At 38.7% G+C, this 13,096-nt stretch overlaps 1 protein-coding gene across 4 annotated transcripts in view; it reads right to left on the bottom strand.

Moving 5' to 3' along the window:
- The window catches only part of RAI14 (retinoic acid induced 14), an 85,979-nt gene that overhangs the window by 15,465 nt on the left and 57,418 nt on the right, over positions 1–13,096 (bottom strand). For all 4 annotated transcript variants that reach the window (XM_082782979.1, XM_082782981.1, XM_082782980.1 and 1 more), the window contains 3 exons: positions 4,173–4,261; positions 2,375–2,439; positions 171–228 (listed from right to left, as the gene is read on the bottom strand). In XM_082782979.1, coding sequence (XP_082639105.1) covers positions 171–228; positions 2,375–2,439; positions 4,173–4,261 — 212 coding nt within the window. The remainder of the gene's footprint in view (positions 1–170; positions 229–2,374; positions 2,440–4,172; positions 4,262–13,096) is intronic.

Here is a 13,096-nt window from a genome sequence, read left to right as displayed (position 1 = left end):
AAGAAGCCAACTTTAATACAGCTCACCATTCTGCCCACTGTTTTTTCAATCAGCAGAAAGGGAGTCACTATATTTATGCATTTAGAACCTACAAAGCTTCATCAAGCTCATGAGCTAGAAACATCAAGCATGACAAAATACATAGTACACACTTTTAACAAAGAAGTTACCTGCATAGTGTAAAGCTGTTTTCCCAGAATTGTCAGTGCTGTCTACCGAACATTTACACTGTATAGTTCAGAAAGGAGAAAAAAAAATAGTGAAACACCAAGAAAATAACACATATGTTTGATGTTAAGGACAGAGAGCTGAACATCTCTGAGAATAGTTTTATGAGCTATTCCATGAAGTTCAGCCCATACAATAAAAGTGAACAAGAATACTGATGAAAAGCACAGCTTTCCTCTCTACCAATCTTGTCTATCCTTTCTTGGTAAGAGCTTTTCTGAAGTCATGGGAAACACACATGGTAAGAGAGATATCCCTAGAAAAAAAGTTACAGTTTTGGAACAGTTTCTATCTGGAAACCAAAAAGAATCTCTTCTCCCCACCCCTTGCCTTAGAAAAGCAAAAGCTCATATTTTACATTACACAAGGAGCTAAAGCAAACACATTCTAGTGCATTAGCATTATATTGTTTCTCTTGAAGGACATAATGCCTCACTTCCACTTGTAAGAACTAAAGCATCTAAAAGCCAGTTATATTTTGTAATATTTTAAGCCACCTGCTTACTGATTAAGCTAGGCTTTGAAGTAATAAATATAAAAATACCAAATTGCAAATATTTATAAAGACTTGTTTTGGTACAGAAGATTTTACTTCTAGTTTATGGCAAATAAAGATATCACACTGAAATTTTTAGTTTCTAGAAGTCAAACATTAGATATTGTAACTTTCAAATGTAGCACTGCCTCCAATTCTTCCATGGTTTCCCAATAAAACAATTTTGTGCCGGCTACTAAATTATATAACAAAAAACATCAAGATTCAGCCTGGGTAAAATAATTATGTTAAGATTAGACATTTCGCACACGTACAAACACCTTATATCACAAAGTTGGTCTACAGATGCAAGAAAGCAATCCAAAGAGCATGAATTATTGGAGAATATTACTAAATTTGGACTTATAAACTTGTTTGAAAATACATATGTTGTAATAAAATTAGCAAGACATCAACAAAAACAGTTTGTGGTTACAGCGGGCATGTGAATAGGCAGCAGATATTTAAACACGTCTAGTTGCTGAGTTGATCATGCTCTTGCATGCGATACAATTAGTGACAGCTTGATGTCACTGTTTATGCTCTAAATGGGTTTGCTCTAGAATCTAGTGGACTTTGCTAACCAAATCACAAAGAGAAGAGTCTTGCTGCTTAATCATAACCCCTTCCAACTGTGCAAGAATGGCAGGGGAGAAGGGGGTGGGAGGTTCAGCTTGCAATGATTGGGAATCGATTAAATTTGACTCAATATGGTCAGAGACATTGACAGGCATCAGTCACAACAGAGTCTAGAGTAACCCTGAAGGAACCAGTGGAAAGGAATTTGGAGGTTGAGATGTGGGATCCAATTCCTTTCTCTGTTACTGCACTCAGGCGGTGTTATTTTGTAGGTTCATTATTTCATCTGTTGTCTTAGCCACAATCTTATTGGTAATTCTACACTCCTTCTAAATATCTGATCACCTCCATCAACAAAACTTATGTGGCTTTCTGCAATGGAGCTGAGATGAACAATGCGCCTCCTTGCTTACTAACACACATCTTCATCCTCCCTCAGTGTCCTAAGAACCTTCTCTTTATCTTCTTTTTTGTTTTTCTTACCCCCCTACTTCCACTCCTTTCTTTCTACTTTTTCTAATCCCTCACTGTGCTTCATGTCATGTTGTTGAGGATTAGTACCAAACTACTTTGTTTTCTTTTACCTTTGACTGTAAACCTGACAGCCATTGTTGACACAGGTCAACAATGGATTCTTTTATACTGCACAGACAGAAAACATTCCAGTAGATCACTATCAAAGTCCCACCAAACATTAAGAATCCTCTTTCCCTATACCTATTCTGTACCATCTACTTCCAAGCCATCCAACCACAGACTAAAATTGGGAAATTAGTCTGCTTGAGACCCAGCTCCGCTATGTCAGATCAGCTGCACAGGGAAAACTGAATTTGTAGACAACTCAGGGGAGATGTTTCTATCATCTGTTCACAGTGCCTAAAAAGTCTTAAACTCAAGCACGTCTCTTGATTGCAAGGCAACGGGACAACAGTATAGGAGTATGATGCAGATTATTAACAGGAAATGTGTCAGTATCTAATGAAGAAACACCAATGTGAAATCTCAAAAAAAATATATTATTTTTTTCTTTACCTGAAGTAACCTCTTAATGCAATCAGGGTGGCTGTTCTTTGCTGCAAGATGTAAAGCACTGTGCCCTAGATCAACAAAAGCAAAGCAAATTAAACATTCAATCACTCCAAAGCATTGGAATTAGCAAGAGAAAATAAAAATAAAATCCTGCATCAAGTTACAAGTTCACAAGTTTACTTGTTACAAGTTACCAGTTTCTTCAGATACAGCAGACTATTCCATTATCTACCTGAACAACAATCTTAATGTCTAGCTTTACATACAGGAATGACACAAACATTGTGTCAGAGTCCGCCTTAGTGGAAGTCTAATTTTATGCAGATATGTTTTGTTTCATAAAAAATAATTTTCCTAAATTACACAGCCTCCCTTGTAGATAGATGTCGGCCAAGGTGTCTGCATGGTTTATTTATTTTTTTGCAATGAAAAAGGAAAACTAGCACCAAGAGCAAAAACAGCTAAACTCATCACTACAACAAATTTTTATCATCCATGAAACGCAAATATATGAGGACTCAGAACACATGACTACTTCAGTTTACATCTTGTAGACATCCCTTTCTCTTAATTTACTTAGCATCTGTGAGGTCATATTTAGCTATGCAATACAGTGATTTACTGACTATGTATTAGCGATGAAAGATTTCACAGTCTCTCCTCTAGTTTTATCTTACAGAGCCCCTGAAAAATTACATAGGCCAAAGACAACAGAAGAATAAATTATCTGTGCAAGAAAGAAGGGGCTAAGATTTAGTACTCAATAACAGACACTAGAGCCACTCCAGACAGTAGAGCCTCACAGCAAATAATGAGACTTTTACAGAAAAGACGTTTCCTAAGAGACACAGGGTTGACACTTTCAAGCAAGAGCAGGCAACCTGTTATTTATCCAAATGACTAATAAAACCTGAGACAAGATGAAGTATGAATTCTGAGTAATACTATTGGGTGTATATATTCTCTTATCATTATGTATAATCTGAATACTTCTTGTAGTATCACAGACACTTCCTCATGGAGGCAAATCATTTCAGTGTATGACAAATTCACTAGGGCTGTAATTGGTGGCTAAAACTGAACCCAGCATTTACAGATCATTATTCCATGGGCAGAATACTGACACTTCATTTAGGTGGTTCTGCTAGCCTGACAGAATGCTGGTCACAGATTCCCCAGATACGTCAACTAAAATATACTAAGAAGTGTTTGCCAGTTTCAGATTCAGCTCTCATTATTGTTCTAGTGGAATAATAATAAAGACATAGACTTTCAAGGGCTGAAACAGCATATTTAACTGTTCTCTCTCTGTTTTAGCCCGTATCAGCTTTTTTCCATATGTCATAATCCTGAGTAAATGTCCTACTGCAACTTCTGTGCAGTTAATGGAGTTAATAGCTTGGATACACGTAAAAGCAACACACAAGACCTTGATTTAATCTATGCAAAACCTCACATGAAGTTAACAGAAAGTTGTTTGTTTGTTTGTTTGTTTGGGGGGTGAGGGAGGGGTGTAATAACTGCAATAATTAATAAAATCAAACTATTATTTTGCAACTGGGGTCCACTATAAATTCTGGCATTTATAGTATTAGGGCAAAAATTTTCAAAGGCATAGAATCTGAATTCTATATGCAAAAAAGCAAGCATATCCAAACCCTCACAGGTTAGAAGTGCTTTTCATACATGGTATGCAAGGGAGGGGGAGCAGTACTGTCAAATTTTCGTTGCAATCTGCACATACAGAACTATAGGCAAATGAAGCATATTATGCTACATGTTTATGTTCTTAGAGGCATACCTGCACCATCTTGGGCTGTCACGTCTGCACCATGTGTCACCATAATCCTCAGGCATTCTACATGGCCTTTTGTAGCTGCCAGGTGAAAGCTGGAAGAGAGCATTTACATGTCATTGTTCTGTTACAGACCTCCTTTCTCCTTCATTCATAAATCAAGTACCGGCAAGTTCTGCCCTCCCTGTCCTTAGATCTTTTGGCAAACCTCCACTACCTCCCAAGAAGATAATTGCTCTGAAAGTGAGAAAGCACATCAAAAACTTTTGTATTCATACATTTACAAAGGGTGATGTTTCATTAACCCAAGCCATATACCTTATGTGCATCTATCTAGTCCAACAGGATTTGTAAACTAATGTTCCTAGTGATGCAATATATCCCCATAGAATTCCTGGATTTAGGAAATTACTGAAGAAAATACTCTCAAAAAATGGCTTTGCTCTAGACACTCAGGACAATCATAATTGTCCTCTTTCAGCAGACAAAATTTAGTTCCTCTAAAAGGTAATTTGGTTCTCGAATTAAATTTAATCAAACTCTGTTTCTGAACTGTCCTCCACAGAGCCAACATTTCTTCACAGGGGAGAAGTGTGTGTGTGTGTGCGTGCATGTGTGTAAAATAAATAAATCAATAAATCAGTGTATGTGAATGTAACATGGAGGAATGACAGCTACTGGATATTTTTGAGACTATGCTAGGGATATATTTTCCAACTTTTGGTTTTGTTTTCCCATCTCAAGCATCTGCTTGTTTGAACATTGGAAAATTTGAAGAGTTTGCCAACCACACCATGGCAGGACACACTGAACAGCATAAATTACTAAAGATATGATTGCAGAATAAACCGAAGAAGTTATGCTGAATTCAAGACTTTTACACTGAAAGCTCATCTTTGACGTTCTTGACATTTCAAGGATTCACAGAATTTGATTCACAGAAGCATATACACATGCTGCTAACTTAATTAAGATAAGAAGCAAAGACAAAGGAAAATCGTTTGAAAATGGAGAAGTTTATAACATCCTGATACATATTGTGCCAACACAGGTGAGTCTCACAATATGGAGGGAGTACAAGCAGACATACTACTTCCCCATGGTCTTACTAATATCAGCTTAATATAGAGAGCTGTTTTCCAACTGATGCAATGTAAAAAAGCAAGTTAGAGACAAAACACTTTCAATTACTATTAAATTGTGTATGAAAAGTTGGTACATACATAAGCATGCCCCAGACTGAAAAAGCCAGTAATCCTGGGATGTTTTCTAATATCTTATGAAACAGAAGTTTATTTTTAACACACCACACCCGTATGTTAAAGGCCTTTTCCCCCAGCATCTAAAGGGAGCCTAATTAATCATGTAGACACATTTCCGCTGTATTTAAGAGTTTGCATTTCGGACAACTGCTTCCTTTAAATGTTAAAGCTAGCACTGAAAATTCAGCATGCTAGGCAGAGCAACCAGGAATAGCAGGCAAGAAAGAAACAGACATTTCTGGCACAGAGTATGTGAACTGCAACACTGTGGTTCTCTAAGCTGCAGACTCTTTGCAGCCTTCCTGAAAACCAAGCAGAGGAAAAAGACCTACAGACAAGATCTGGCAAAAGGCTGAGAATTAATCAAAGCAGGAGCACTCCTGGAACAAAGTACCAAGTACAGCAACTATCTCCCTTCCTACACGGAGTCCTTCCCCACTGCCTGCTGCTGACTCCAAATGGTAGACAGGCAGTGCTTGAGCTTTGAACTGTTCTCTGCAAGTATAAAAATATCCTGTATGCTTGTCCACTTGCTCACTACTGCCATAAACAAACTGAAGAGTTAACACTTCTAAAAACATAAGAAGCCCTGCTGCTGGCTGTTCTCTAGTCATTCAGATATCAAAACTTCATGTACTTGGTGACCAATGCGAAGTTGTGTAAACATTCTTCTTCAGAAGAAAAGGTTTCTCAGGCTCTGGGAAAATGGCTAGGAGAGGAAGGCAAAGGGAGTCTGATAAATTCCATTACCCCTAATTTGGCCAGCACAACATACTGGTAAATACTGAAACAGATTCAGATGCATTTGTGTAGACAAGCAATACAATCAAAGTCACTTAAATATCAGGAAGGCTGTGAAGCGCACACTTGGCTCTCTTACACTTGACTATATTCATATGAATAATAAATACTTGAATAATAATAACTTGGCTAAATCAAGAACATTAAGGTTATAGAGACAGACTGTAGAGGATAATGCTAAATGCCACAAGAATATGCAAGAGCAAAAGAAGTTTGATTTAGGTAAAATCAGACTGCAAAGAAAACAGAGAAGAAAAACTTAGCTCCTTTCAGGCTATGTACTTATGAACAATCAGTCCCACCAATGCAAACAATTCCTGTGGCAGTACTCAACGAGTCATCACACATGCATGTGCTTAGTTTCATGCTATCAAAAATTTACAAATTAAGGAAACCCTGATCAAAAGTATTGCTTCTCCCAAATTGATAGGATCAAAGAAACATCTGTAAGCAGTGCAGGTGGTGAGAAAGATGAGAGAACACGCGTGAAAGATGTAAGGATCTAACTAAAGCAAAAACATAGAAGCAATCTGGAGAGTCCTGGGAAAAGAGAGGGTGGTAAGGTTTAACTCGCATTCATTTACACAGTTACCTGAGTCAAACACGGTTGGGGCTGCTACTGCTCACTCTCAGATGTTTACTGTCTATCTGTCTGCTCCTTAATGCTATCATCCCTAACATAACCCTATAGTAAGACTTTTTTTTTTCTTAATATTCCATAAGCAATTGGGGTGGGGGACACAGCTAGTTCAGTTTACTACAGGTTAGTAAATTGAACTGGTTCACTGGGAAATCAGACCTGCTTACAAAAGAGAGGAGAATGGTTCCGGACTAGGATGAACCTATTACATTCATATTTAAGTCAGAGTTATTTGCAGAGGACTGGACACAGACTTCACCCTGGGGAGTAATTCTATCTGATTTTAAAATTATGAGTCCCTCCTTCACCCTCCCCCACCAAAAATGAAAAAAACTTCAGATGTAGACACTGAGGGCTGGTGTGTTGCAAGGGAAGCTCTTGAAACAAAGCCTGGAGAAACTGATTTCAGTACAGAATAATTCTTTACAAGCTACATAAACTTTTCTAAAATACTTGAAGCAAAAGCTGCAGGTTTCCAAACACTGGAGTTCTCACCATCTGGAAGCCTTGAGCAGTGGTGCCTTTTACTTGCATCCTTCATGAATAAACTTCCCTTTATATGAAAGCAAACAACTTTTCCTCCCACTTCCTGGTTTTGCAATGATTTAGGCAAATAAAAACAAACATCTAAGTTTTGATTTGGAGCAAGGGCCACACTGAGGGTTACATTCTCACTCAGTCTAAATCCCCATTCCAACATAGTTCATTTTTCTTTCACAAAAGAGAAGCCTGTTGCTGATACTCCCAGCTAAATATTGGTACCTCAGACTGAATTGATTTGAGACAGATTTCTTTTATTGCTATCAAACATTTCTACCATGCCTGTGGCACAGGATGGTCTTCTACTATCATCTCCAGACCTTTCGGTGCAGCAGAGTAGCAGCCACCCTTCCCACTGGATCCAGAAATGAGGCATGTCAGAAATCAGACCCACCTCTGCAGCAGCTGATAAAGATCAGTTGTTTGACACTGCTTTTTTCCACCAGGAATGTACAGGTCCCGCAACTACTCAGTTATGAACAGGATAAAATGATAAATGACATTCTTCAGGAAAAACACAAAACCTGTTTGGAGCAAACAGCCTTGACAGTAAGCGGGAACACAGCAAAATTTCATTAGATTTGGAGTCAACTGGAAAACAGCTGCAAGGCTATCATCTCCAAGTCCTGTAAGGTGTAATTTTTTCCTGACCAAAAAAGGTTACTCAAGTAACATTTTCAAATGCATTGATAGATTCTTTTTATGAATGCTTGCTGACTGAATGGTGTGGACAGCTGCATATGACATCCCTGAATTAGTTGAGAACAGCAGATTTCTTACAGATAGATGTTAGTGAAACATGACTGTCCTAAGTAAGCCAGTCGTTTACTCAGTGCTAAGGATTTTTTATTTTCTGTGTTTCAGTTATGAAGTCAAAGTAGCAAGAGAATGGAGATTTCTTCAGTGGGTGTCCGACAGAGAACACAAGAGTTTAGATACACCTAGTCTTTGCTAAGAAGTCAAGAATGAGTATTTCCAGAAATTATTTAAATGCCAGAGAGTAACTCAAACAGAAAAGTGCAGTAAATTTTACTACTTTTTTTTTTTTTTTTTTTTTTTTTTTTTACAAATAATTTCACCACAGGTAAAATATCAGAATTAATCCACATTTAGAGCTTAGACTTGTAAAAATTGAGTTAACTGAGCTTGCTGAGGTGGTGTTAGTAACGAGACCTGTGTATGCTGAATCCAGGTTCTCTGCTGAACCATTTACACAGCTAGATCCTGCGAACTGAGCACAATCCTCTTACTGAATGATATTTTGACAGCTGGCTTAAAACAACTGGGTGGTCCATATAACTAGAGAAAATACCACAAAATTACAGTGGAACATGATGAAATAAGAAAAAATAAATATTAAGTCTTAATTTGAGACAATAACCTTCTAACACTAGGAAATTTTTATTTGTGAAAAGAAAAACAAAATTAAAAGAGCAGAAAAATTACATCCTGTTACAGGCTCCATTTCTGTATGGCAGGGTCATGCTCCAGAGTTCTTTCAGGGCAGAATCAGCATTCTTTGTAGCACAGAATTTCTCCAGGGCCTGAAAGTAGTCTGACATGGTATTTACCAAAATCCAAAGCAAATAAAGAACATGGTTGAATTATGGATGCTAACTGAACAGAAAATAGCAAATACAGCATTTCGACAAACACAGAACAAAGTCAAATGTATATGCAAGAGTACAATACTATTGTTCTCTGCCATTTTAATCTGAGTGCTCTGAAAATATTTTAAGTGCAAGAATGTTTGAAATATGCTATGAACTCACATATACTCATTGTCAAGGTTTATTTTGAGTAAAAACATTCCTCCCCAAAGCATATCATTCTTCTTCATTTTCTAGTGTACGTCAAATCTTTGTTTACTTTCAAAAAATCTGACTTGTCTGCCAATGGTTTGATGATTTACAGTTTTCAAACTGACCAATACCTTCACACAAACAAACAAGATTGATAAAATAAGATACAGAGCTGCTTGGAGTCTTTGCAATGCTGATAAGAGAGAGAGAAGTGGAAAACATTCAACTCTTGCTGCTACCAGATAAGAGAAGTGATTTTGCCAGGTATCTCAGTCGTGAAGAGACTCATTGATAATCTGGAAAATTTTCTGCACTGATTTAAACTTCTAAACATTTTAGAGGCAGCATCTAGTGTATAAATGTCTACGGTGATTTTCACAATCAGTATTACCCCTCACAGCCTCAATTTCCCCCTTCAATTATAACAGCAAAAATACATTGACTAGATGCTACCTGGCTTTTGATTGCTTTCCACCATAGGCTAAGTGGCAGAAGTGCTAGAGTGTGGCAGAGACCTGAGCTGGATGGGAAAGGTCTGCAAGTACAACAAAAGCAGCATATTCAGTGCACAGATGTGCTTGCAGTGACTGTATTCCCGAGTGACTAACGTCCAATGTGGTGTCCTCTGGCATGTAATATGACGACGAGTAATTAGAGAAGAGTACTGTTTACTTTTCTGTGAATAGTTTGGGATTTTATCAACATAAAGAACAGTGAAGGAAGTAAGCCTTCCTATACCCAATAAAAAAACTTCTGACACATCCTGAACCTAATTCATAGAAAAATAATCACTTTCAGATTTAAAGAATAGGAAAAGCCAAGAATGGTCCTGACTTAGAAGGTGTTTTCTGCCTTCCTCTGCTGACCCATAGAGAGCTCTTAGCAAAGCAGTAACTCTGTTCCAGCAAGGATTATGCTTCCATGGCCAGCATCTGCTGATCCAGCTGCTGGTTCTGCTTCTTTCTTGCATCTATCTGCACAGGTAGGTAGGTACCCACATGAGCTGAAAGAGGGAACAAAACCCACTGAAAAAAAATAACAAAACTGCTTTCCACTGTTTCATCACAGTCACATGTACGTGCATGCCATCTGCAAATGAAGGAACAGGACCAGCCTCAACACAGTGAAGTTTGAGAAGATGTAGAATTTCACATTAAAACTAAAAACTAAAATGAGACTCTGAACATTTCCCTGTGAAAGCTGCTGTATCCTTATCTTTCCTTTATCTTTCATAATCAAGTGACAATCACTCACCTTAGAAGCAGCCAGTGATTCAACTACAAAGGAAATAGTGAACTGAAGCTCGCTATTGGCAAACCTGTCAATACTAACCATCTGGATGTATGTTACCAATCCTTAATTTGGGAATAAAAGCAGTCTTGCCTCCTCTCTACTGGAGTTTCTTTTCATACTTATTAGCTGAGTGTGAAAATGGCAGTAGCAGACTGCAGCAGAATTAGTAATTTAGATTATCCCCACCCTACAGCTGCTCTTGCTCCCTTGTCCTCCTGCCCTAAAGTGTGTCAGGTTACTGAGTTCTTGAGGCTTGCCCCCCACCCCAAGCCAGAATAAAGATCTGGGAACAGGACCTACCCACACTGGCAATCCCACACTGAAAGGTCTTGACAGAAATAGCTTCAAGATGAGAACCAAATTAAAATCAAGAGAGAAAGACAAATATTGGATATCACCAGATAAATCCTCATAAAGATACATTTCAGTTATGATAGACACTACTACAGAGAGAGAGCCCATGAATACCATTATAAGCCCATTCAAATATTCAGCAAATCACAGGCTGTTTTAAGGGCATATCATACATCTACAGGCACAAATATCAATATTTACTAGGGGTTTTTTTGTTTGTTTTACTTTTTTTTTAAATTATTTTTAAACAATTAAAACCCACAGCTTTACACTGCATCCATTTCACTCCTCTTAAGAGTGAATGTTGTTAATGTGGCTTTTCCATAAGTGCAGGCTGTCCATGTCATGCTCCTGTCATGCACACATGTAACCACAAGTGCAAAAATTATAGGAAAAACAGTTATAGGAAATACATTTCATTTTCAAGCCAGAGTTGGCACTATTAAAAACTCAGAAAACAAAATATTGTGGCTTTTAAAAAGAAATTCAATCAATGAGTTGCTACTGCCTTCTGGAGTGTAGACAGATGAAGATTTCAAGAAAGGTGACATAAGCAGTACTGGATTTAGGAGCTGTGAGTGTTTCTTCCCATCTCTCCTTCTTAGTACCAGCCACTACAGTGTAAAGCAGGACACCCAGCTTCTGTTCTCCTATCCTCTGTTTAAACATGAGATGGTATCTGCTTTCCCTAATACACACAAAGCCCTCTGGCATAAAATATATAGGTCTTCACTGTTAGCATATATTCTGAAACAGCTTTCAAAAAACACAGTTTTCATTTACAGTTTCCAGCTTTGCCTCACAGCATAAAAAGTCTTGTTTCAATCATACACACCTCAAGGTATAGGACATGAAAAAAAGGCAAGCCTGCTGAACGGCTGTTTTCTTAATAGGAAAGAAGCAATTGCATCATGCACTACAGAAGCTGGCAAGCCACAGACTCCTGATTTTAGCCTTCAAACTCAGCAAAAATATCTAACCAGCTGCTCTTCAGAGAGATTTCTGAGATCCCCAGAAGCTTTATATTTTTCATTCTTAGGTTGTGTTCCAGCAGTTCCATTTTCATGCACAGTTTTCTTTGGCAAACTCTATTACCACATTACCACAAACTCCCCCCTTCAAGTCTGAAACATATAGATTTTTCTTCCATGTACCATTAATTGTAAATCTAAGTGCTCACAGTTTCAATTTGTCATACGAAGTTTCCTGCAGACTGTCCATTTTTAAAGGCCCTCAATAACTAACATCAGCAAATTGAAACAGAGATTCTGCCAAGGTCAAGCCTTAGGGTACTCCTAGGTGTTGACAGAAAGTCTAAAGATTTGAAATGCTGCTTTTATTGTTGATGTTTCAGGGTATGAAAAAGAAAAGCCTAGAAATGAGAGCAGTGTTGCATGTGCCTCTAAAGCGAAGGTCAGAGGAAGAAATCAGAGCAGGGAAGAGAATAGAGTAGTTCAGTTGCAAGGGACCTACAAAGAGTACAACTGCTTGACCACTTCAGAGCTAACCAAAAGTTAAAGCACATTACTGAGGGAAGTGTCCAAACATCACTTGAACACTGACAGGCATGGGACAGCAACCACCTCTCTAGGAAGCCTCTTCCAGTGGTTGGCCACCCTCGTGGTAAAGAAATTGCTCCTAATGAACCTCCCCTGGTGCAGCTTTGTGCTGTTCCCACACACCCTGTGATCGGTTCCCACTGAGCATACATGTCGACCGCCACCTCCCTCTCCTCTTCCCCTGCTCAGGAAGATACAGAGAGCTGCAGAGAACCTCTTCAAAGCAGACAACCCAAGTGTCCTCAGCCTCTTCTTGCAGGACATGCCTTCCAGCCCTTTTACCAGCTTTGGTGCCCTCCTCTGAATTCTTTCTTAAATTCTTATATTGTGCTCTGGACCCAGCGCAGCACCCAGCATTTTCCTTGGTTGAACATCATGCCGTTGATGATTGCCCAATGCTTCCGTCTACGTAGATCCCCCTGCAAGGCCTCTCATCCCTCCCTGCTGCTGCTGTCAGCAGCACCACCCAGTTTAATATCATCAGCAAACCTGCTGAGGATGCATTCCACTCCTGCATCCAGATCACTGATAAAATTGTGGAACAGGACTGGCCATACAACTGAGCCCTGTGGAACACCGCCAGTGTCCAGCCACCAGCCCCATTCCCTGCAACCCTTTGAGCTCTGCTGTTGAGCCAGTTCATCACCCAGCACAGCATGAGCCTGTTCACCTCACAGTT

This window comes from Aythya marila, assembly GCF_965140915.1.
Source record: "Aythya marila genome assembly, chromosome: Z".
NCBI classification, from domain to species: Eukaryota; Metazoa; Chordata; class Aves; order Anseriformes; family Anatidae; genus Aythya; species Aythya marila.
The sequence above is the reverse complement of the archived record's forward strand: the minus strand, read 5'-3'. Positions and strand labels throughout refer to the sequence as shown.